Here is a 26,062-nt window from a genome sequence, read left to right on the forward strand (position 1 = left end):
TAATAAAAATGGAAAGAGCAGATGAAACGATAAGGACACAAATGAAAATAGATATGGTGCTGAACAAAAGACAAATGACTAACAAAGGGATAGTAGAGATGTTATATAAACTGATGATAAGCGACAAAGAAAGAATGATAAGGATTATTCAGATTAAATGGGAGCAGGAAGCTATGATCCATCCAAACACGGCCCAAGAAACTGTGGCACTCGCTAGGGCCCTACAGCTATCAACAGGCTGCTGTGCCAATATCCATACTGATTCAAAGTTTGCCTTCTTAACCCTGCGTGCCCATGAAGCCCTATGGAAGGAGAACGGACTCATTGGTACAAAGGGCAAAGCTCTCAAATACGGCCCAGAATTAGAAAATCTCTTGGAAGCTGTATGGGCACCCGAGAAAATTGCTGTAATGCACTGCCGGGGCCACAGCCGGGAGTCCTGCAAAACGGCAAAGGGCAATCATTTGGCAGACAAGGCAGCAAGGAAATCAGCCCTAGAGGAACCTCCACCAGACACTATGATAGCCTCCCTTTTGCCGACAGTTATTAATATGGAGGAAATGAAGCATTTATACAGAGAGAGAAGCAGAATGGGTCCATCAGGAAGGAGGAACCAGAGTACCTCCCCATAAAGGTACGCCAGTCAGCCTGGCTGAACCCATACAGCCCTTCCAGCCTGGAGATGAGGTTTGGATGAAGGAGTGGAAGAACAACCCATTGGCTCTTAAGTGGCGTGGTCTTGCTTGCAATGTCATCTTGCTTGCAACGCCTACCACGGTGAAAGTGGCCGAGGTGCCCCCCTGGATTGATCATTCTCGTCTGAAGTGGTCTGAGGGCCATTGGAACTGTGAGCAGAATCCTTCGGACCCCCTGAAGTTGAAGATCACCAGGAACCCCTGCCCCTAGCCCCACCGGAGTGGGTTAGGGCACGAGCCCCAGACGACCGGTCTGCTCCTATTGCACCAGAAGCCAGTGAGTCTACGCACACCCGAAGATTGAGGAACTGCACCGGCAGATGGGAGGATCTTTACCAGTTGAATTATCAGCCAGTCCTCAATTTGTGCCAGATTTAAATACAGACCCGCTGTACAGATAGTAGTAAGGAATGTGGATGGGCTAGGGAACATAATTGATAAGTGGGTAGAGTTGTTGGAGGATTACGGACGTCATATCCCCTTGTATTTTCATGATTGGTACATACCCGTTTGGGAACAAGCATTACCAAGGCAGCTGTGGCATATACCCATATACCCTTAGAAGGGTTTCGGCCGAGACCAACCTATCATAGGAGGTAAATGCCCGGGGAACCTAAAAGAACTGTAGTTGGGTTCTCTCACCCACCACTGCCTCCCACCATACTGGTCACAGTAGCATTCTTTCCTCCACCACCCACAAACCCTTTTTGAGTAGCAATAGCAGAGTGTATACAGTGTCAATTGACCACTCCAGTTCGACCAGAACCTGGGGACGACTAAGAGGCTCTACTGGGTGTGGCTGAACGGAAGGTTGGCTCACTCTCCAGGTATGCTGTGGTCTTGGTTACCTCCAGTTCTTCTTACAGTAATAATAACTGTTCTCCTTCTTATCTTCTTTTACGTATATAGGAGGTATTTCTTTGGAAAGACTATCCACGAGGAATTGTTGGTATCCTTGGTCTCCTTGAACCCCTGGAGTTCCTTGATCATGATGAAGTTGATGTTAACCCTGATGTGCATCTTGACCTTGAGGAGACCAATGACCAAAGAAAATGTTTTTGTAAAGCATGCTAAGCAGATGTTTCAAATATATGGCGAAAATGTCACCCTTTATTATGAACACCCTAGAAAGGTAGCTGACATGTCCCTCATCCCAGGACTAATCAGGGACCCTGACATTGTCTTGGCAGGCCTACTCAATAATCAAAGTGGCCTTTTCGTGACACCTCCTTCTGAAATGAATGATGCCACATACCGATATTTCCGGTTCTCCAGAACCACCCAGGGCTTGTGCTTTTGTTGTTATGCCTCTGGATCATGGAACACCAAATGGAAAGATTGGCCGCATGTCCAGCACCACCAACATAAAGGTTGGCTGGGAAATTACACACAGTGCACTGATAAGTTTTGGTTGTGGGGTTCCTTCAACGCCTCTTACCAAAGCAACACCACATCCTCAGATCTGTATCCATACTTTCCCCAATATACAGTCAACTTCACCGGACAGAGATCCATCTGTTCTGGCTGGCTGATCAAGGACCCCAATCTTTGGTTCTTGTATAATGGACTAGCCACTAATTACCACCCTGGTAATTATCAGTGTGTGGGAATAGGTGCCTTTACTTTCCCTGTGACTGTGGAGGCTTTTCCTCCTCTACCCTCTCTTAGAAACAGAAAGAGGAGAGAAGTCCAAGGGGAACAGTGCAATGATGAGATTTTCCTGGCCCGCTCTGTGGGTGCTGTTGGTGGAGGCTTCGTTAGCATCCTCACCATTGGCATACATCCGGGAGTTGTGGCTGAACAAAATCGTGAAGCACTATTTGCCCTAACATGCAGGTTGGAGAAAACCATCAATGCCACTACACATATCCTCTGACAGTTGCAGTCCGAGATTGAGGATTTGAACCAGATAGCAGCAGCTAATAGACTTGCTCTTGACTATCTCCTTGCCAAATCAGGACGTTTTTGTAAAATATCCCGGAAGGCAACTGAAGTGAAGTTTCATGACCTCAACAACACTATTGAGGATGAGTTGCCAAAATTACAGGCCCTTATAAATGATAACCAACCCAGTCAGAATCCTTGGGAATGGATGTGGTCTTGGGTCCCAGGAGTAGGATGGTTACATAGCCTTTTGGCCGCCATTGCGGTAGGAGGATTAGTCTTCCTAATACTTCTTTGCATCACCCCTTGCTGCATATCTCTAGTCAGAGGAATGGTGGCCCAAAGCATTAAGAATCTCACTGAAACCCACATCATGGCCATATACCGAGCCCTGCCCCCCCCCCCCCCCCGGCAGAAGAAGAGCATGAGTATGCTTGACTAATTCGTGAAATGTCCCCTGAAGAGATCCCCTTGAGAGACACAGTTGTCTATACCGGGGTTCAACATGAGAGTCAAGCTGGATAAACAACTGTAACTTGTTTCTAAGCTTGAAAGGGGGGAATGTGGCAAGGCCACCTGGAAGAGTTTTACCTTTACGTTTTATGTATAACCATAAATACTATAATAATGCTTAAATTGTTAAGGCTAGAAGTGCCTAAAATCTTAAGAATCAAGATTATATGCTTGCAACATACGCTTCTGGTTTCTTGTTGAATGATTTTTTTTTTAATCTTAATGATTTCTTCATGAACTTTGTTCCAAAAGCTTTTTATCTCCTTACACCCCACCATATATGGTACATTGTTCCTATCTCGGTGTTACATCTCCAGCACACATTGGTTTTTTGCTTATAGATTTTTGCCGATTCCTTGGGGCGGGGGTTAGGTACCACCGGTAGATCATTTTCATTAGATTCTCCCTTATTGTATAACATGCTGTGAACTTGATGTCAAATTTCCACAGCTAACATTATGTTGTGGCCAAAATCCTGCGCCCACTTTATCATAACATCCTTTAGCATCTCATCCTTGAGTTCCCATTCCAAGATCATACATCCTAGATAGGGTCTTTTTATTAATATGTACTAATTCCTTTTGTAAGAATGACTTCTTTTCTCCAAAACCAATTTTCTTATCCTGATTAAATATATGCACTATTAGGTGATAGTGAATCCAGCCGTTACAATACTGTTTAATTTCTTCATACAATTTGATTTTTAATTGGCCCTGTTCTACCTTTATTAATTGTTGCTAAGTTGCCCAATTTGTGTCCATGTTTGTATTTTTTACCGTTATCATCTCCACTGGGGATGCCCACCAGGGTATTTGGGGCTCTAATAGTCTGTGGTACTTATCCCAGACCTTGTATAATAAAATTCTGACTATATGATTTAAAAAGTCCTCATGCACTGCCACTTTGTTGTATGTTAGGTAGGCGTGCCATCCAAACCTCGTATTCCAACCTTCTAAATCTAATATATCAGCCTTCTTCAAGAAGGTGGGGTTGTTTTAAACGGTTGTTAAATGTGTTATGTTGATTTAGATTTTGTATTTGTGGGCTGGAGTGTTGTTTCAGGGCTCTTGTATTGTTTATTAGTGTGCATACATTGGTCTTGTGGCTATTTTTAGTATGTTTTTATTATTTTAATTTATATTATGTTCTGATATTTTTATTATGAATTTTGTGCAGTGAGTATTCTTATTATTTATTTTGTGCTTCGTATACTTGGTGTTGTGAACCACCCTGAGATTCAAAATCAATAAAATCAACAATCAAAAACAACATCAACAAGAAACACAACAACAAAAAGGTATCCTACCGCTGTGTACGGAGGGTCGTGAGGGCAGCACCACTCCTCTTGGTCGATCCTGATGGTGTTGATGTTCCTGGTGCTGGTCCAGACTGGATCCCGCGGAGAGCAGAAGATGGTATCTCTGCAGCACAACTCTGGTGTCCACGTTGCCTTGGCACTACTCCGGATGTTCTGTCAGGAGGAGAAAGGGGCTCGTTGAGAAACGTCCCATCCAAACAGCCCACCAGATGTCCCAATAGCCCACCAGATGCCTCACTCACCTGGCATGCAGCTCAGGAAGTCCTGCGGGTAAGGTTCCCTGTGAACACAGTGGAGCAGCCACCTCAAAAAGCGCTGGACCCTGCCGTTCCGATGTCTATAGGCCCGCTGCATGATGTTCAGGCAGCTCCTCCCTGTCTGCCTAAGCTCTTCTTCCTCGTGCTGCTGCATCTCTTCTAGCCCTGAGTGGCAAGGGAGAAAGGTTGAGCAAGGTGGAGATACACAGGAAAAGAGCCATCCATCAACAATATGAAAACAGCCTTCAGGTGTGTTTGTGTGTGTGAGAGAGAGCAGTGAAGTCACATTCCAATTCTCTTTGCATGTTCATCTTGTGGCACCTCTGTCTGAACATACATCTGGGAATTTGCCTTCCCCTGAAGACCTTTCTCAGCAGAAGCATCCCTCCCTGCCCTCCGTATGTCTCACTCACATGTTCCATAGGATGCCATGTCTTGATCGTGGATGAAACTGGCATCCCGGAAAGCCAGATGACCTAGAGAGAGAGAGAGAGAGGGCAAGAAAAGGGACGTCATCTCGGTGCAAAGCAAGCAGAGACAGAGGCAGCTCAGCAGGAGGACAGGTATGCTCTAGAGGCCTCCACCCTCACGGAGCACTCAGAGCAAGATCTGGGCGCAGATGGAGGCCTACCTAGCAGGTGGCCTGGGGACATGTCCATCCTCCCTGCCATTGTTACCAAGACGTTTCTGTCCATCCCTACCAGGGAAGAACGTTGCTTGACTTACCCAGAAGCAGAGCTGCCACCCTGGAGACTGCTGGCAGCCTGTTGGCAGACGGCTTCGTACATGATAAGGCAGCACTCCGAAGGATGTCCTTGCTGAAGGTCTTGCTCTGTGGGCAAAGACAAAGGAGAAGTGGCATCAGAGAGGCTTGAGAGCGCAGCAGAAGAGCCTTGCACTCCCAAAGACATGCCTGGGCAAAGCTGCCAACAAAGCAGAGGGACCTTACCATATGCTTGGCAGCCTGGTGGAGAGCAAAGTGGAGGCTAAATTTGTTGGGATGAGCCCACCACTTGACTTCTGGGGCTAGATGGGAAAGAGCCCTCCTTGCGGCCTGCAACACAAGAAGAGAAGAGGGTTACAAATTGCAGTACATAGTCTCGGAAGCTCCTGAGAACAATCCCTCCCTCCTACTGCATAAGTCCACCTCTTTGGCCCTCACCTTGGCCACTTCGTCCTCGTCTTCGAGGTGAATGAGGACCACAACCAGTTCGTGAATGGCTTCCTCTTCTGGTGCTGTAATGGGAAGTCTTTGGTCTCTCACCCAGCCCCGAAGCAGCCCCAGATGTTCGATGGCTGATGCCCGGACGGAGTCTTCCTCCTGTAGGCAGAAAATATCAGAGGTTGTGTTTCTCATCTGATCACTTTCCAGAGGAACACCCTCCTGAAGCCAGAACATCTCCGCTGCATGCCAGTCTAAACCCCACCCTTCCTCTTCCAAAGCATTCCTCCACCACCGGGTGTGATGTCATGTTTCCCCTCATACTCACATGGGCAGCCAGGCTGCAGTAGGTTTCTGCCAGCATATTCAGGTCTTCCTCTTCCAGCTCCCTGGAATGGTAGGCTTGGTCTACCAGCTCTATCAATTCTGGGAGGACATCAGCTTCTACATAAGAGAGGGAATCCAGCAGCAAGAGCCGCAGAAGCGAAGGGTCCTACACAAAAGAGAGAATCTTTTCAAAGGTCTGAAAGGCCTCATGCCTTTTAGCACAGGCCCTTCAGTATTGTGCCAGCAAAAGAGTGCTGGGCCATGATTAGAATCAAGATCTGTACCCCCCCTCCCTCCCTCTGAGCATCACTTGCCATGTCAGAGTCCAGAAGCAGGGATATCCCTCTGACGCTGAGCTTCCGGACTTGCAGGTAGTCGTGTTCCAGCCAGTTGAGGAGCCGCTCCAGTGTATCTTCACAGGGATAGACCTCCAGACGGCAGCTGAGCAGCTAAAGAGGCCCAAAGAGAAAGAAACCCTTCAGTGATGAGAGGCTGAGGCAGGTTCTCCTTTTACCCACCATTTGCAATTCTGCATAGAGCAAACCCACTGAAGTGAATGGACCAAAGTTTGCCATGTACATCAAATCCAATGGGTCTACTCTGAGGAGCACTAAAACAGGCAACAGTCCTTAGGCTCAAAGTAGCCCAACACTCGGCAGAAACCAAGCCAGGACCTCCTTGCTGCACCCATTTCCTCCCGCGTCAGTCCCCCTCACCTCGATGTAGATAGCTGCCGCGACTTGTGGCATCCCGGCAAAATCCTGGTCCTCGAGAGCAGCGATGATGCTTTCCACCATGGGAGGGATCCACCAGCGTCGCTTTCCGACAGCTCTGAAATGGAGAAGCAGATCTTGGTAAGGAAGGGAAAGACACCGCAGGAAGCAAACAGGGGCACAGTCCGATCCCGTGCCTTCAGCTCCGTTTGCCAGACCACTGGGGAAGGTCACCGCGTTCTTCCTCTTACCTCACCATGGCAGACAACCCCTGGCTGAAAGTCTCCCGGCAGAAAAGTTGGTCAACGATGGCCGCCTCCACTTGCTCTCCAGTGGTGCCAAGAAGGAGGTGCAGAACTTCCTTAGCCCCTCTGGAACCAAAGCAAGACCAGTTTTAACAGGAGGGTCATTGGCACACACTCAAATTCTTTCCCCGTCCTTCCTCCCTAGCAGCCGCCTGAAGGAGAGCCTCCCTTGGAAAACCAAGCTGGACTGGAAACCCCCCGAGGTTGAAGGGGAAAGGACTTCATTGGTCCCTTTGCAACACACTACTCACCCAAGGAATTCCTGGTCGTAATGGAAGTTTACAACCATCCCCAGGAGAGCGATCAGCAGCTGTGGGAAGTTGTGGCGCACAGCTGCCTTGTAGTCCTCCATCCTGAGGATGGCGTGCAACAGGCTGGTGAGATGTTGCTGGAAGAGAGAGGGGTGCAAGTCACTTTCTCTGCTTTTCTGCAGAATACAGGAACCCCTCGATATTACCCTGGGAAGAAGGAAGCCAGAAAGCAGGTGGTTGGTCCTTACCACTTTGGTGGCAGATTCCACCAAGGGGCTTTGGTAAATCTGCTTGGCCATGAGATGGATCAGCTTTTCTGGATCGGCCGATGCTAAAACCTCCTTCCAAACTCTCTCAAAGTCTCTGTGAATGCAAAAACAAAAGCAATGGTCAGATTCAAGTCTTCTGCTTGCTGCCATGCTCCAGAGAGAGGAAATGGCAGCAAGGGCTTTCTGAGCAAGCCCTGCAGCTTGCCAACCTTCCCCTTAGCCCAGTACAACCTGGAGGGCTCCATACCTGAAGGGAAACTGGAGGAGATAATGCACCACTTTCGCCAGGTGGTGGTGCGACAAGATGGACAACGAGAAGACGGCCATACTTCTGCCTTCCACTGTAGGCCCCTGGCTGATCTTACAGAAGGCCTCCAGCAGCACCTTCACCTGTCAGAGAAAAGGAGAGAGTTGCTTGGAGAGTACAAGGAAGCGGGGCTGTCTGCAGGCGGATCCCTCCATCCCTCATTGAAAGAGGGACCCTTGACCTGTGCCACCACAGCCTCTTCCTTCCAAGGTACCACTCAGGGTCCTGGGGAGAATTGGACCCAGGCAGCTCCAGGGCACCAGTTCCCCTATCTATTGTGGGCCAAGAGAAGAAGCTTGCCAGTCTGCTCCCAGAAGGAGGAGGATTCCCCATCCCTGAATCCATGTTTCTCAGGACCCTTGGCTGAGGTTCTTGTCCTGACATTGCCAGGCCCCTCTCAACTAACATGTGTCCTGGCCACCCAATGGCATGAGGTGGCCTCCCCTACACCAAGCAGAGAATCTTCTTCTCTCCTACCTTTGCAGACGCCTTACCTCCACTTTTGTGCCGCCAAACTGCTTGATGAATTCTTGCAGTAAGTGGGAGATATTCAGTGGGTTGAAGCTGCTCTCGACAACCAGGTCTCTGGCCAGGAAGCACATGGCCTCCAAGAGCTGCTCCGCAGGGAGAAAGGCGCCAAAGACCTGAAGCGAGAGACGAAGGTCAGAGATGCCCACAGGGCAGGGCTGGGGAGCAGAAAGCCCAGGTGCTGCCTCTGCAGAACCCAGAACATGTGGCTTGAGAGACAGCGACTTACCCTGGCAAGAGAGTAACAATTGTTCACGAAAAGTTCAGGAACCGGTCCTCCGGTGGATTTGAGGACCTTCTCAGCTCTGAAGATGAGCGTTTGGTTCCATGACGTTCGTGCCAGCGTCTCTGCAAAGGAAAGCCAAAGGGTTAGTTTGGGTCTTGCTCACCCCCACCCCATGCTGGGATGCATTCTTTCAGTCTTACCTTCGTTGTGCCGCAGGATGGGCAGAAGATGGCAGAGAGCCTTTGCTGCCCTCTGCCTGCTCTCCAGGTCTTGATCCAGTGCACAAAGACAGGAAATCGCCACCAGTTGGCCAAGGGAGGGTGCAGGAAGCGCTTCCGATGGCTGAGAAGAAACCCAGAGAAGGGACTGATAAGAGAAGCAACCCATGACCATTTTTCCTATAACATTTTTATTAAATCTTCCAAACATTCCAAAACATTTAGCATCCTCTACAGAAAAAAAATGATTTCTTTTTGACTTCCCACCCCTCTTTTCCTAATGTTTGCTTTTTTTCTTCTTTTCTCAGCCGTCTTACTCACTATGGCCCAGCTCTGTTCTCCAAATTGAGTATGTGCTGGGATGCCTGATTGTCCCTTGGGCACCTTGCAGGGTGGGCCAAGAAGCAGCAGCCTGAAGGCCTTGACAGCCCTGCATGGTTGCAATGCTTCCCTTCAGTAAAGCCACTTCCAAGCTGCAGAGGAGGTGGGATTGGAGGCTTCATGCCCTCCCCCCACGTACTCAGGGGCTGGCTTGCAGCCCCCGCAAGAGCAAGGAATCCTCGGGCGCGTCATCTCCCTTGCCAGCCAATCGGCTGGCCCGGGAGGAGTGGCCCGCGCTATTTAGGGCCGGCGCCTGAGGATTTCCCTCTTTCTGCCGGCGCCCTAGCTGCTCCAGTTTTCCCACCCTCCCACCCTTTAGGTTTGGCTCTTTGACATTGCTATGGACTTCGGTTGGTCGCTGTCAAGGGGCCTGGCAGGATTTTTTTCCACTTGGCAAATTGGCACCAGCCATTTGGCTTTTTGCCTACCTCATAGCAAATCGTCACAACTTCCTCGGCATTGGCGGTTAGGCATTGTTAAGGGTATTGCTATGCAGATGAGTGGGGGGGGCAGGAAGCACCATCACCTTCCCCCATATCGAAGGGTAGTCCGGTAAAGGATTCCGTGGGGCGTTGCCCTGTCCGAAGCCTATGGAGGTGTGGGCCTAAGGCACGCCCCCGAGCGGTGACCCCGGGGGAGCTCCTAGTTGATGTACATCAGCAGGACTCCCCCTACTGGTGGTTAACCCTTGCCAGTCTTCTAGCAATCAGGCTGAAGCCGGTTAGTCGATAGGACCAAAGCCTAAGCCAATACCGCTCAATTCCTGTAATCAATAAAGTTGTGGCCTAATTTTGCCCATTAACCTAAAATACTGGTGTCCTGTGTCTTTATTTCCATGGGGGAGGCGGGAACTCGCCACGCAACTCACATATTCCTGGATCTTCTGCAGGAGGGCAGAAAGATCTCGGAGCGCCTTCCTTCGGATCTTCCCATTCTTCATCCTTGTGACCACATCCGCAAGTCTGTTCTTCAGCTGGTCCTCGTTGACGCTTTCAGGAGGAAGATCAGCCGGAGAAGCTGTGGTTGGGATGCTGAGGGGAGACAGGAGTAGCACTTTTGTCAAAAGGGTTTATTGCCTCCCATCCTTCAAAGACCCCAAGCACCACCACCATAGAAATGGACCGGGTTGTTTTTTTTAAAGCAATTGATTATGGGGGAGGGGATTAGCACAGGATTACCTTGGAGGAAGTTCCTCCCCATCTTCCAGGCTGATTTCTGATATTTCATCTTCATCAAATTCAATTCCCTGTCCATGAGAAAAGAGAAAAGAGAAACAGGAATGTCAGAATGTGAAGAATGGATCAGACCCATTCATGTTTTTGTGTTCATCAGGAAAGCACAGACGAGGTAGGTTGGGAAACAAACTGAAAATCTCTGGCCTCCATTTCCTTAGAGACCTTACTCATCCTTCTATTCATTTAAGCCTTCGGTTAAGAGTTTGGGTGTAATCCTTGACACCTCCCTTTCCACGGGGGCGCAGGTTACAACAGCCAAGGCAACATTTTTCCACCTTCGCCTCATCAAGCAGTTGGTCCCTTACCTTTCCTGCCCCAACCTGGCCACAGTGATCCATGCGATGGTCACCTCCAGGCTTGACTACTGTAATTCGCTCTACGTGGGGCTGCCCTTGAAGCTGTCCCAGAAACTCCAGCGGGTGCAGAATGCTGCAGCGAGGCTCCTCACGGGGTCTCTGCCATGGGAGCATATTCACCCAGTGCTTTTCCAGCTGCACTGGCTCCCGGTGGAGTACAGGGTCAGATTTAAGGTGCTGGTTTTGACCTTTAAAGCCCTTCACAGCCTAGGACCCTCGTACCTACGGGACCGCCTCTCCTGGTATGCCCCACAGAGGACCTTAAGGTCCATATATAGCAACACCCTAGAGGTCCCGGGGCCTAAGGAAGTTAGATTAGCCTCAACCAGAGCCAGGGCCTTCTCAACACTGGCTCCGGCCTGGTGGAACGCTCTGTCTCATGAGACCAGGGCCCTGCAGGATCTGATTTCTTTCCGCAGGGCCTGTAAGACAGAGTTGTTCCACCTGACCTTTGGCTTAGAATCAGTTTGATTCCCTCCCCCTCTTTCTATTTCCTTTTCCCTCCTGTGAAGAGGCTGCATCCTAATGTTTTAATGTTGTATCTTAATCTTTTAAATTGTATTTTAATCAACTTTTTATTATTATTGGTTGTTAGCCACCCTGAGCCCGGTCTTGGCTGGGGAGGGTGGGGTATAAATAAAATTTATTATTATTAGTAAAGGAGCCCCTTTACTACATGGTGGCAGCGGTGGGATGGAACTTCCCTGCAGAAAGGCACTTTGATTTTAAAGTGGCACGAATCTTTTGTGTACTACAGGCGTTTTATTTTTTTGAGATAGAGATAGTCAGGAATTATGGAAGCTGGGGCTTTACAGGAATACACTTTGCGAACTGTGGACGAATGGGGTCCAGGTGGAGAAGACAAGCCCTCCCCCAACCTCCAAGTCCCAGAGCGGAATCCGCCTCCTGGTTTTCGGGAGATCCCAAGTCGGAGAGAGAGCTGGTGGACGCCAGCGAATTAAGAACTGTTCAGAAGGGTGGGCAAGAGTCCTGCAACTTGGAGAGAGAGAGGGGCACGCCACTTAACCACCCCTTGTCACCTCGTGAGGAAGTGGAAGCTGGGATGGCCTCCACACCTCCTAGGGGGAACGATCTTGTTTATGCAGAGCCTAAAGAGATGGAGTTTTCAGAGGTCGATGCGGTTGAGTGGCTGCAAAACCCAGGCCAAGGTGGATACCGGTGCCGTGATAAGTTTCCAAAGATGGGCCAGTCCATTCTTATGGGGCCGAGAGTCAGCCGGATGGCTTATGAGTATCAAGATCTGCCGCAGCAGCTGCAAGAAGTGTCTGTGGGAGACTACCATCGAGAAGAACTTACCGTATTTTTCGCCCTATAAGATGCACTTTTCCCCCTCCAAAAATGAAGGGGAAATGTGTGTGCGTCCTATGGGGCGAATGCAGGCTTTCGCTGAAGCCTGGAGAGTGAGGGGGGTCGGTGCGCACCGACCCCTCTCGCTCTCCAGGCTTCAGGAAGCTATCCGCTAGCCGTGGGAGACCCAGCTCTCCCAGGGCTAGCGGAGACCTTGCTGGCACCCAGAAGCTTGGGGCGCGCTGAGCTCCGCACGCCCCAAGCTTCGGGATTAGCGCAGCGCACCTGGGGGGGAAATAATTTTTTTCCCCTTTATTCCCCCCCCCCAAAAAAACTAGGTGCGTCCTATGGGCCGGTGTGTCCTATGGGGCGAAAAATACGGTAAGCAGCTGATGCTAATAGAGCAACTTATGCGCCACCTGTCTCCAGAAATTGCGAGTTTGGTTGCTGACCAAAGTCCACAATCTTTAGAGGAGGCCACAGAATTCGCAGAATCTTTTAGACTAAATCATTCTCATCTGGTAAACAGGGGACCGGCTGGTGGGTACAGACCGACAGCCTCAGCTTCTGGCGGGAGGTCTGGCCCTCCCGTTAAAGATCAAAGCAGGGGTCCCCCTACTCCTGCAAAAGACTCCTCTACAGCAGGTGGGGAACGTGCTAAATTGTCTCTGAGTTCCAGACTGTGCTTTTATTGTAAGAAACCGGGGCATATAAAAGCAGTTTGCCCCCAATTAAGTGAAAAGAAGCCTCCAGTTTTGACTTCGACTCCTGCGGTGCGCATGATCCAGCAACCGGAGGAAGATTGGGAAGCGGAACAGCAAAAATCAGGAACTAGGGAAAGCCCGGTCCCGGAGGGGAAGGGTGGGGCAGCTCCTGACGCTATAGCTTCCAAACCAGCTGTAGCCACTTCAAGTGCAGTTATTGTGGGACCTGTGAGTACTGGTGCTGGTCCAAGTGTGCCTCATGTGAAGTGGGCTAATTCAAAGTTTACAGCCCCCATTGAGATCAACGGAATTGCTGTGAACTCTTTCCGAGACACTGGGTCTGACATTACCAGTGTGCCCAGAGATTTGATTTCGCCCATACAGATGCAGGCTAAACCCTTAAAGATTAGCCCCTATGGTGTGAATGAGATTTTTCAACCTACTGCCATTGTTCCAGTATCGTATAAGGGGTACTATGGAAACCACCTAACTATAGTACATGATCCTGAAGTGTGCAAAAGTCCTGTCCTGGTGGGGAACGATTTGGGATTTAAGGTTTAGCAACAACAACTTGCGGTGAACTCTTTTTCCATCAAGGTCTTACCCACCCAGGTACAGGGGATGGGAAACTGGGGAACAACACCTCAAGGTTTGAGGGCTGAGGGAAGCCTTATCCCGGATGGGAGGGGTGAAGGTTGGGCGCCTGATGCTATAACTCCCAAAACCACTGGAACTGCTGTTCCTGAGAAATCGGTTGGGAAGAGGGTTGGCTTAATACGTACTGCCACCCCTGGTGTTAACTGGCCCACCTCAGCGTCTAGCACACCTCCCAGCGTTCACCTTCATCGAATTGTTGTGCCTTCCTTTCAAAGCATAGACTCTGATATTGTGACTCTGCCAAAAGACTTAGTTTTGTCCCAGCTGAACCAGTCCGATTTTCGGAAGAGTAATCCTAGTGGTGGAAACTTAATTCCCCAATCTGCAACAGTTGATTCAGTTCCCTCCCAGGATTTTATGGGGGATCCCTTTGTTCCAGTCCCTGAACCCCAAGTTTGTGCAAACCTTACTTTGGGGGAAGGGGTTTTGAAATCTACAGTTCCTTTCCAGCAGCTTGCAGCAACCCCCCTAGCGACGCAGACTGTGAAAGATGCAAGCGTATCCTGTCAGCCAAAAGCTGAGAGGCAAGAAGATACTATGAATCAGCAGCTTTCTGCTGGTTGAAAGAATGGCTGCTTCTTGAAAACACTGACATTTTGGATTTAGAAGGTTTCAACAATATGTTTGGATGGCATGCATATCTGTGGTATGACAAGGTCAAAGCGCATAAAGCATTTAAAAACCATATTGTCAGGAAAGCACTGTTTAATGTTTGGATAAGATACAAGGATTTATTGGAAAACAAAACTCCAAGGTGGCTGTCACCAATGGAAGCGAAAGCCTTGAAAAAGCTCAATATGGAGGTCAATTGGCCAAAATATTGGGAAATTTTGGAACAAGATGGAGACAGATTGAAATTGCAGAGTTTTGAAAAACTAAAAAACAAAGTGCGAGACTGGCTTCATTATTATCAGATAATGGAGGCATACAATTTGGATAAGAAAATTGGCTTCCAGGTGGAAAAATCAAAATTAGAAACAGAACTGTTAGAACCCAAAACTAAGAATTTGTCAAGAATGTATAACTTGCTGCTGAAATGGAATACTCAGGATGAAACGGTGAAATCTGCTATGATTAAATGGGCACAAGATGTTGGACATAACATCATGTTTGCTGACTGGGAACAGTTATGGACCACAGGTATGAAGTTTACGGCATGTAATGCCCTAAGAGAGAATATTATGAAAATGATATACAGGTGGTACATAACCCCAGTCAAGCTTGCAAAAATCTACCATTTGTCTGATAATAAATGTTGGAAATGTAAAGAAACTGAAGGTACATTTTTTTCACCTTTGGTGGACGTGCCCAAAGATTAAGGCTTTCTGGGAGATGATATATAATGAATTAAAAAAGGTATTTAAATATACCTTCTTGAAGAAACCAGAGGCCTTTCTCCTGGGCATAGTCGGCCAATCGGTGTTAAAAAAGGATAGAACTTTCTTTATGTATGCTACAACAGCAGCAAGAATACTCATTGCAAAGTATTGGAAGACACAAGAGTTACCCACACTGGAGGAATGGCAGATGAAAATGATGGACTACATGGAATTGGCGGAAATGACTGGCAGAATCCGTGACCAGGGAGAAGAGTTGGTGGAAGAAGATTGGAAGAAATTCAAAGATTATTTACAGAAATATTGCAAAATTAATGAATGTTAGAGTGATGTTGGATTGAAGTTAAGTGGCTTCTAGCTGTACAGGCTTTAAAGTTATAAATATTTCAAGATTAAGGATTAGGATTAATAAGGTTAAAAGAAATGGAAAAATTGGTTTTTAATAGGTAAAAATTTAATGTTATAATATTGTGATAGGAATTTTATGGTTTTAGATATATGGCAACGTTCATAACCACACGTACATAGATCAGCACAGGAAAGCCAACCTGGAACCATTTTGATTCCTAAACTGAGCAAATGTTTCTCTGCATGGTAAAAATGGAAAAGCCTCCCCATTGTCTCTTCCTTCACAAATCCTGTCTTAATCTGTGTTTGAATAAGGGTGTGAGCCTTATCATTACAAAAGACTGCCAAGGCTCCCCAAGAAATCCAATCAAGTAACCTGCCAGACAGGAAATAAACAAAGCGACAGGAGAAAACAACATGCAAATGTTCTGTTTTAGACCGTCTTATCTGAGGGGTGGTCTTAGGTTACACCCCTTCTGTGATGAATGCATAATGTTTCTGGGGGTGGTCTTGATCTAGAGGATGGGAATTTCAAAAGTCTTTATAAGCCCTTGCATAGCATTTTTGGGGTCCTCCTCCTCTCCTGCGTGTGAGGGGAGCACCCTGTTGCAACAGATTAATAAAGATCAAGCTTACTAGCTGCTTTGCTTCTCAATATTCTCTGGTTGGCCTCTGTTATTTTCTCCTACCAATAGGGAACCTATGTAAGGACTCTATATGGGCTCTTGGATACCCCATAAGGGAAAAGGGCATATATTTTTATTTACAACAATATATTAAGATTAAGGATTGGGATTAAAAAGGAGGGAAAGAAATTGCTGGACTAACAAACTGAATTGGAATACAAAAGAGGGAGGTATGAGGAAGTCCGGGAAACAAGTAAATGTAAAAGAAGTTATGAAAAGACGGAATTGTTTTTAACTGTTTTTTTTTCTCTTTTTATTTTTTCGTATTTTGTATTGTGTATTTTTCTTTTTTCTTTTTAAGTTTCTCTTGTTCATTAATGTGATTCTATTTTTTCTGAAACTTTAATAAATATTAATTAAAAAAAAAAAAGAAAAAGCTGAGAGGCAAGAAGAGAAACGGGGGCCAGCTCAGCCCAGCCAAGCCGCTGTGGAGAGTTTTGAGTTCTCTGCCATGGTGGGAGATTTGGCCGCGTTTGAAGTAAAGCAGAGATTTGGTCACTCTCTCCTAGGTCATTTAGAAACTGCGGAAAAGTCTCTTTGCACAATAGAGTTTACCCCCTTTGTGCCTGAAAAAGAGTTTTTCTATCCACAGCTCAAGGACTTTAAAGACCCAGTCGATATGTTTATTGTTTTTCGAAAAATGTTTTGTAATGCAAATGTTTGTGTGGAGAAAAAATGGGATTTGGTGGGTCTTTTACAGAACTTTAGTCCTAGGAAACAGTGTGGTTATGATATGAGTAAAAGTGTTTTCAGGTTTGATTGGGATTCCATCCTACCCCACCTCTGTGTTCAAAATCTGTTAGGAATTTTGGTTGAGATTTACTCAAGGAGCCCAGAGTTTGTGTCAGACCAGCCAGCTTTTGGCAAGCTCCTAGAAAATCCTTTGTCCATGCTCAGAGGGAGATGGGAGGGATTGGAAGAAGTTGAGTTAATTTTTTCTAAGTCATAGCCAGAACACCTTAAGCATGTGCAGAGAGCTTTGGCCCGATTGCAAGATCCTGACCGTTAAAATGTATAAATGTCAGTTTGCTCAAGGAGAAGTGAGTGATTTCGGCTTTAGATTGGGCTTGGGAAACATCAAATCCCTGGGAGCAGAAATCCAGTGTGTACTGGAATGGCTCTTACACCAATTCAAGCCAGCCGCTGAGTTGTTAACACAAGCCCTTGTAAGTTTGTGGCTGACCAGCAGCGTCCTTTTGAAATGCAAACCAATGCCAGTAAAATAGGATTAGGAGAAGCTTTGTTCCAACGGGACAATGAGAGAAGTTGGCAACCTGTGGTGCACCTGAGCAAAGAATTGTAGCCCCGAGAGAAAGACCATCCCACTGCTGAACAAAAAGGTCTTTCTGATCTGGAAATAGTGACTCAAAGTTTTGAGAAAGGAGACTGGGCTGTAACTTTAAATCTTACCAGTCTCCCCCCTAAGCGAGTTGTTTACTGGCCTGGCCTTAGTACATCCGAGGCCAAGCTAAGTCCTGTGCTTTATCAAGAGAAATACCAAAAGGTGCCTAATTCTTTTAGAGAACATCATGCTAATACTGTGAAAATGTATGTGGAACTTGAATTTTCTTTGTTAACTCCTTTTGGAAGTCGAACACAGGTAGCCTTTGAGTACTTAGACTTCATAGAAGGGTACAAACAGGCTAAATGTACTTTTGATGTGTTATCCTTGTCTATCCTGTCCAGAACATAGGCTAGGAAGTTTTTTGTTATTTCACAGCTTTTTTACTGTGCCTGCGGTACTGACCCAGGATGAGTTATTTGTGCAACCCCCCTAGTTCTGGGAAGATCAGTTTGAGTGTGCTGCTAGTGATTTTTTCTTTAAAAGGCTGCTTAACCACTCAAGCTGGAAATGTTTACATCAGTTTGTTCAGGGAAGCTTTTAATCTGTGATATTTTACTGTATTTTTTGTTTCTATGGAAGCCGCCCAGAGTGGCTGGGGAAACCCAGCCAGATGGGCAGGGTACAAATAATAAATTATTATTATTATTATTATTATTATTATTATTAGTACATTGTTTTGATGAAATTTAGGGACTTAACCCTGTAATTTCATCTTAGAGGGGAGGGTGTAGTGAAGTTAAGGATTTCAAACTTTGGTCAAGAAAGTAGCAGAGTATTGTGGGTAATCAAAAAGCCACAAGAGTTATGGGAAACAGGTCTGTTGCTTTAACCCTGCAGACCACAGTCTCCAAATGTGTAAATTGTTATCTTAGGAAGGAAGTTCTCTAGTTTGATTTGGGGTCTTGACACCTGGGGCTCCAGCTATTCACACCCACCTAGTGTTGTTATCAGTCTTTTAATTACCTGGGAATGTGCATCTGTGAAACATCCGAGGAAAGGGGTGAGCCCTTTGATCCAGGTTCTGGGAACTTAATGAGCTCAGCTGTCACAAGCTAAAATTATTAGCCCATAAGCTGGTCACTGGTGAATTTGAATGTAATCAAGAATTGTGATTGGGTCTGGGTTCTGGTTCCACGTGAGATTTGTGAATAAAGATCCTAAGAAGCGTGCTCTGCAACCTGCGATTTGCCAACAGCTGTCCTGTGTCTCTTTGTAATGGAGATTCCTGCTGACTTTGTAATGCGGATCTACTGAAGGACTTTGAAACTATCCTATCTCTGTCTTTGTTCTTAGAAGTGAGTATCTTAGTTAGCTATATTAAACAATGTCTTTATTTTATCTGCCTGCAAGATACAAAAGATGTGCCTGCTTTTTAAGCATGTTAACTGTGTTTTTTAAAATAAATTTTAAAAAAAGAATCTTTTGTCTTATGTGCCAATCTGAGGGAAAATCTAAGTCCAACGCCTGACTACTTGGTTACGCTATACCTGATGAATTTCTGCCTGCAAGTTTGTGGAAGCAGCTTGCAGAGTGGGGCAACCGGTAACAAAGGAGCATAGTCTTCTCCCTTGGACTGTGCCTCCGGGTGCCCTGAGACAGAGTGGTGGCAGCATTACCATTTCTGTGACGTTTTGTTTTGTCAAAAAGTAAATGACTGCCGGCCTCCTTTCCAGAAACCTGACCCAGCTGGAGGGTAAGGGCAGGTGAGGGAGGGGTGAGTGGCCAGAGCCCCTTTACTACAACATTGTTTCTAAATTTATTGTTTTGCATTGTTTTAATTGTCTGTTTTAACCATATTTGCACAGCAGTTTCTAATGTTGTGAGTGTCCTCTATTTCAGAAGCTTCTACTCTGCAGCCTCTTATAGTTTTAACTGCGAGTCTTTTAGTTCTTATGCTCTTACAGTTGTTTTAACTGCGTGCTGTGATAGGAATTTTATGGTCTTAGATATATAGTAATGTTCATAACTGCACATACATAGATCAGCACAGGAAAGCCAACCTGGAACCATTTTGATTCCTAAACTGACCAAATCCTTTCTCTGCAAGGTTACCCCATTGTCTCTTTCCTCACAAATCCTGTCTCAAGGATATGTCTGTTTGAATAAGGTGTGAGCCTGTGACCTGGCCCAGGAAATAAGTATTTTACCACTACAAAAGAATGGCCAGGCTCCCCAGGAAATCCAATCAAGTAACCTGCTAGACAGAAGATAAACAAGGACAAGAGAAAAACAACATTTAAATTTCTGTGATGTAGGTGGGATGTATCTGAGGGGTGGTCTTAGATTACACCCCTTCTGTGATGTATGCATAATGTTTCTGGGGGTGGTCTTGATCTAGAGGATGGGAATTTCAAAAGTCTTTATAAGGCCTTGCACGCCATTGTTCTGGGTCCTCTTCCTCTCCGGCGTGTGAGGGGAGTACCCTGTTGCAACAGATCAATAAAGATCAAGCTTACTAGCTGCTTTGCTTCTCAATATTCTCTGGTTGGCCTCTGTTATTTTCTCCTACCAATAGGGAACCTATGTAAGGACTCTATATGGGCTCTTGGATACCCCATAAGGGAAAAGGGCATATTTTTATTTACAACAGATGGCGACCACGCACGAAGGGACTTTTGGTTACCCGGATTCTGGAAACGAGGAAGGACTGGTTATCCAGCGCGCACCAGGCAGTTTGCCAGGAGGAATAACCAGTCTTCCATCGGTCCCAGGGTCTGGAAATAACTGGAGTTTCAGCGGGGCTAACCAGAGGAAGCAACGCTTGATCAGGCCGGCCTTAAACAACCAGTCAAGACATCGTGGGATCACCAGGAACAGCGCATGCGGAAGTGAGTATTAAGTAGGAAACCCGGGTAGTGGGTTGGGGTCTCTAAACCACAGCAACCAAAATTCTTTAATTCTTCCTTTTCCCTTCAAATCTAAAATTTCTACTTTTTTCTTCATCTAAAAATTGCCTTCTCCTTTCTGTCCCCTCGATCTCAACACCAGCCCTAGCCCTTCGGAGTATGCCCAGGCAAAAGTTGTGTGTGACTTCTTTCATTTCCCTTCTACAGTCTATATGCCGACCTATTCCTTCGGAGTTTTGCCCAGAAAAAGGTCGTGCTTTTTCTTCTGTACTGAAAACTATAATTCCCAGGTGCAGCCGCACCTCTGCCATGGCGATCTTTGTTAGAGATGACCTGTGAGCAGAGAAAGCAAGGGCACCTGATTCCTTTCCTTCTTTGTCATTTCTGAGTCCCAATCTGGCACTGCGCTACGCAAGTGTCCAGTAGGGAACTCTCAGGTTAGATTGTAAGAGGCAGGAGGTTGCTGTGGGCTCCCTGGCTGAGTAATGACCAAAGGGGGGAGGTTTGAGATCGCTGACTCAGGCCAGACGAACGGCGGTGTGTCACAGTACTAATTCTCGGAGTTGTCCAAATTGAGTGTACTGTGGGTTATTTATTGTGTTTCCTGAAAAGTGGGGATAAAACCCCGACTGCAGTATAAAAGCAAAAGCTAGCGCTATTAAAAATTCTTAAAATGGGTGCACCTCAATCAAAAGAAATGAACCCGCAGACTCCTGATGGGAAAGAAGCCCAGTTGGTGCTTAATTCCCACCTGGACTCTGACAGTCCCCTTCAATTTGTGTTTAAGAAACGTTTTTCCAGTGTTTAAATTGTACTTAGGTAACATCCAGCAGCTGCTTAACTTAAATGTTTGTTATTTGAGAGAGGCTCCAAAAGAGTTTTCCTCCCAAGTGGTAGAATCCTGTATACGTGCTTGTTCCAGTCTATTCTGGGAATGTGAAGTTAACCCAATGTTTCTGCTGCAAAAGCCTAGTTGAGCCAACTGCTCTCTCAAGCTAAAATGCAGTGTATGTATTTCATTAAGCATATGCCTATGAAAGTAAGGTGTTCCTTCTAAGAAAAATATGTGAGTCCAGTTTTAACTTTGATTTGGTTGGACAGAAGAGTTATTGTAAGGCATTGTATTACATTGATATCAGTCTCTATAAGACTTCCTGACCTATTTTCTTAGAAAATACCCCCCCCCTTGTTTCATTCTGTCTCTTTCAGGTTTTTTTTTCCCCCTTCTCCTTACTTCTGTGCCAGGTAAATTTACTCCCGAGTAAGCTTCCTTTAAAGGAAACTGCAAAGGTGGGGGGCATAGATTAGGCTTAGTATTCCTCTGCAAGTTCAGGAAAAATTGTTCACTTTTGTATTCCTTTTAAATCAAATCTATGGCTGATTTAATTATTTGTGAGTGGTTATATCAATTGAATTAACTATGCTTTATAAAAGATTCGCTCCCTATCTTAGGAAAAATGTTCACTTCAATCTTCCTTTAAAGATCATTTCTATAGGAACTTGCACTCTCTAGTCTAAGGAAGTAAACTCTCACTCAAACTAGCTTCAAGATCTGCTAAAAGGGTTCTGTGTAAAGTTGGGTACTTTTATTTTCCTCTTCCTTAGTACATGATAGGCGCATGGTTTGTGATAGGCGCATGGCTTGTGATCTCTTCCCCAGTTGTGTCTGTGTACATAAGTATGTGTGTGTCTCTCTGGTAGTACAAATCTTGCTATGAACCCTGTATTTTAGGGTTGGACTAGATGACCCCAGGGTCCCTTTCAACTCTCCCAATTTGTGGCTGTGTGGAAGGCCATGTGTCTGCAAGCACTGGAGGGTAATTCTTAAATTCTGGTGAGGTGATGTGTTGAAATTCAGCCCAGATTTGCTCTTTGTTTTTTAAAAGGTGTGAGGTGAAGCCATGATGTTTGAAGCAGAACTGGTGATATCAGGCATTTAAGTGATTACAGTGTTTATCGTTTTGTCTATTATTTACAAAAATCAGACTTAAAAGTCTACTCAAAGTTTAAGCACATACAAATGAATAATCAAGTAGAATTAGCCTTGACCAATCCTGTAAATAAAGGGCAGTAAAATTTGTCTGCAAATGGTAAGGCTGAAATGACTGAGAATGTTAAAAAAAAAAAATCCTATGAATTCTAACTCTCTGGCCATTTTTACTCATAAATAAGAGAGCGGTTGATTGTTCCGCGAATGACCAGATAAAATGACCAATAATGATAGCCCTTTCCTGTACATAAAGGAAGCACTCCTTTTGCTTGGGCTGAAATTGCTAGCTTTGGTGAATACTTAAATTGCTGAGTTTCTCTTTTTTGTTTTAAAATCTAACCCTATTTTTAAAATCTACTCCTTACCTTTCCCTTCCTTATTCTAATTGAGCCAAAAGATGCAACATTTCAATGGTATAAAAGGTTTGCTGAGACATGAACTCTGCACATGCACAGAGGCTAGATCAGCTTACAAAAAAAGAGAGAGCGAGAGAAAGGAGGGGGGAGAGAGAAGGTTTGGAGAGCGTGAAACCTATCCAAATTTCCTTATGTAAAACTTGGAACCATTGAGGGAAATCACCCTTAATGTGTTTTGCTCCAGGGGCTACTTAAGACAAAAGAGTTAAGTACTGGACATGCCAAATTCTTTTCACAGGTAAATATCAAAGCACTCCCACTGTGAGTTCCTCTCTTGAGTAGTTTCCCCCCCCCCCCATGGGATTTAAATTTTATAAGTTTTTTTTGGTGTGTGTGTGTATATGCCTATGCATTTTAGGAACAGCATTTCCTGACAGACCTCTCACATGAAATAATTTTCCCTTTTAACAGAGTGTCCTTTCTTTTCTCCCACAGCACAAATGATAATGAGGGGATGCAAACAGTGATTTAAATACTCTATAAAAAGTAATTGCATTTGTTTTTCTTTTTGTCTTTCTTCCCTTAAAGCCAAACAGTCACTTTCTTTCTGTTCAGCAAAAGAAGTCTGAATCCCTGCTATAGTAGTGACTTCCCTCTATCTCTTTGTGGCTTTGACATTTTTTTTAGGTTACAAATAATCTGTTTTCGTTTATTAAGTTCGTTTAGTTCTTATCTGTTTTAATTATCAGTTTTTATCCATTCATTATCCGTGTTTAATCTTGTATTTTATTCAGATGTTTTTGTTGGCTCTTTGCAGTTTAGTAGCGCTGCAGAGAGCTTGCTGGGGAGACCATGCATTAAAAAGGGACTCAAAATTCACTGCTGGGTCGTATTGCTGCTGTAAAAATGAATGTATTGCCTAGAATGTTGTTTTTGTTTCAAACACTGCAAATTCTGAACAAAATGGACTGTTTCAAGAGGTGGCAGAGAGATATTTCTAGATTTGTCTGGCAGGGCAAGAAGCCTAGAATAAAATTTAAAATACTAACAGATGCTAAGGATAGAGGTGGATTTGCCCTGCCAGACCTCAAACTTTACTATGAATCAGCAGCATTTTGCTGGTTGAAAGAATGGCTGCTTCTTGAAAACACTGACATTTTGCATCTAGAAGGCTTTAACAATGTATTTGGATGGCATGCATATCTGTGGTATGACAAGGTCAAAGCACATAAAGCATTTAAAAACCATATTGTCAGGAAAGCACTGTTTAATGTTTGGATAAGATACAAGGATTTATTGGAAAATAAAACTCCAAGGTGGCTGTCACCAATGGAAGCGAAAGCCTTGAAAAAGCTCAATATGGAGGTCAATTGGCCGAAATATTGGGAAATTTTGGAACAAGATGGAGACAGATTGAAATTGCCGAGTTTTGAAAAACTAAAAAACAAAGTCCGAGACTGGCTTCATTATTATCAGATAATGGAGGCATACAATTTGGATAAGAAAATCGGCTTCCAGGTGGAAAAATCAAAATTAGAAATTGAACTGTTAGAACCCAAAACTAAAACTTTGTCAAAGGTGTATAACTTGCTGTTGAAATGGAACACTCAGGATGAAACGGTGAAATCTGCTATGATTAAATGGGCACAAGACGTTGGACATAATATGTTTGCTGACTGGGAACAGTTGTGGACCACAGGTATGAAATTTACGGCATGTAATGCCTTAAGAGAAAATATTATGAAAATGATATACAGGTGGTACATAACCCCAGTCAAGCTTGCAAAAATCTACCATTTGCCTGATAATAAATGTTGGAAATGTAAAGAAACTGAAGGTACATTTTTTCACCTTTGGTGGACGTGCCCAAAGATTAAGGCTTTCTGGGAGATGATATATAATGAACTAAAAAAGGTATTTAATTATACCTTCTTGAAGAAACCAGAAGCCTTTCTCCTGGGCATAGTCGGCCAATCGGTGTTAAAAAAGGACAGAACTTTCTTTATGTATGCTGCAACAGCAGCAAGAATACTCATTGCAAAGTATTGGAAGACACAAGATCTACCCACACTGGAGGAATGGCCGATGAAAATGATGGACTACATGGAATTGGCGGAAATGACTGGTAGAATCCGTGACCAGGGAGAAGAGTCGGTGGAAGAAGATTGGAAGAAATTCAAAGACTATTTACAGAAATATTACAAAATTAATGAATGTTAGAATGATGTTGGATTGAAGTTAAGGGGTTTCTAGCTGTACAGGCTAAAAGAATATGGAAAAATTGGTTTTAATATCTAAAAATTTAATATCTAAAAATTGGTTTTAATATCTAAAATCTAAAATTTTAAGTTATATTATATCAAGATTAAAGATTAGGATTAAAAAGGAGGGAAAGGAATTGTTGGATTAACATATTTAATTAGAATACAAAAGAGGGGGGTAAGAGGAGGTCCGAGAAACAAGTAAATGTAAAAGCGAGGAAAAGATGAAATCGTTTTTAATTGTTTTTTTCCTTTTTTCCTTTGTATTTTTTCTTTTTATTGTTAATTTTTTCTTCATTAATGTGTTTTTTTTTCTTGTGAAATTTTAATAAATATTATTTAAAAAATAAAAAGGGACTCAAAAATAACTCAAACAAGGTTTTAATAACAAAAACAAAAACTCCTTATACGCTAAACTCATGAACAACAAACCAGACCCAACCACCAACCCATCCCCCCGGGTAATGGGAGAGCTAGGTGCTGCTCCTTATATACTATACCCAATTGCTGACACAGCTTGATTAACACAACTGTAAGACTGGGTCTCGTTACTTGCCCTGGCCCGTAAAGACATACACAACTTGTGAAGCAACAATGAACCTTCACATTTTAAAGTGACCATTAAACACTTTTACCCTATGCCTGTTTCTTTGTCCTCATTTGCTCTAACAGTTACCGGTTAAAAAAAATGAATCCTAACTGCTACTTTATTTATATGCTCTTTCTTTTTTTTATCCTGGTCTGTGACCATAATAAAGTTCATACAAGTAGGTTCCAGGGTTAGGTCCCCTGGCCATGGCAACCTAGACTTACCTCCAGGAGTCTTTGGGACGCCATCCTCAGGCAACACCTCTGCCAACCTCTGGATGCTGAGGAATCTCAAACGGTCACAAGCTCCGTTCCTAGGCAACAGCAGTTGAGAACCTGGAATTCCTGGCCTCAGTGCCAAGGCTCGCTCTAGGAGAGTCCGTGTGGCCTAGTGGTTAGAAAATGTTAATGCCATGCAACGCTAGGGTGATATATATATATTCTTTGAAATGTACAGTTTAATACTTTTTCTATTATTTGTATCCTGCTTTGCAGACTCTTGTTGTCTCCTAAAGAAGCTGACAGGATTGCACCCCTGTACTTACTTATGTGTTTGCTGTGTACATTTATGAACGTTTATTTTATATTTGGGACTTTTGAATTCTGAACTCTGGATTAATAACATTTTAGGAATCTTCCAGAACGGCTAATTCTATTGCTGGGAAGGACTCAGTGACCCTGGTCTATTTTA

General features: G+C 44.9%; 2 protein-coding genes across 3 annotated transcripts; both read right to left on the reverse strand.

Moving 5' to 3' along the window:
• Positions 1–1,498: 1,498 nt before the first annotated feature.
• LOC308483791 (uncharacterized protein) lies at positions 1,499–6,081 on the reverse strand. 2 transcript variants are annotated; one of them, XR_013989774.1, is made up of 7 exons: positions 5,830–6,081; positions 5,617–5,721; positions 5,394–5,499; positions 5,081–5,143; positions 4,653–4,832; positions 4,399–4,563; positions 1,499–1,721 (listed from the first exon to the last, which is right to left on the reverse strand). XR_013989774.1 is itself a non-coding variant. In XM_081018026.1 (6 exons), exons 1-6 carry the CDS (start codon positions 6,064–6,066, stop codon positions 4,550–4,552), a joined length of 705 nt encoding a protein of 234 aa, XP_080874152.1. In that variant the 5' UTR covers positions 6,067–6,081; the 3' UTR covers positions 4,254–4,549. The 2 variants fall into 2 exon arrangements, 1 of the variants encoding a protein (XP_080874152.1); XM_081018026.1 differs by lacking the exon at positions 1,499–1,721 and having other exon boundaries at positions 4,254–4,563.
• A 290-nt stretch (positions 6,082–6,371) lies between these two features.
• LOC308483147 (uncharacterized protein) lies at positions 6,372–26,042 on the reverse strand (the record flags this gene model as incomplete). Its single annotated transcript, XM_081016732.1, has 12 exons — positions 25,597–26,042; positions 10,533–10,600; positions 10,223–10,385; positions 8,956–9,097; positions 8,759–8,877; positions 8,496–8,645; positions 7,942–8,084; positions 7,674–7,788; positions 7,426–7,562; positions 7,121–7,240; positions 6,873–6,987; positions 6,372–6,605 (listed from the first exon to the last, which is right to left on the reverse strand). The coding sequence occupies exons 1-12, from the start codon at positions 25,618–25,620 to the stop codon at positions 6,372–6,374; spliced, it is 1,530 nt and encodes a 509-aa protein (XP_080872858.1). The 5' UTR covers positions 25,621–26,042.
• Between the last annotated feature and the right edge of the window lie 20 nt (positions 26,043–26,062).

The sequence above is a fragment of the Podarcis pityusensis genome (assembly GCF_964106645.2).
Source record: "Podarcis pityusensis genome assembly, chromosome: 8".
Taxonomy (NCBI): Eukaryota; Metazoa; Chordata; class Lepidosauria; order Squamata; family Lacertidae; genus Podarcis; species Podarcis pityusensis.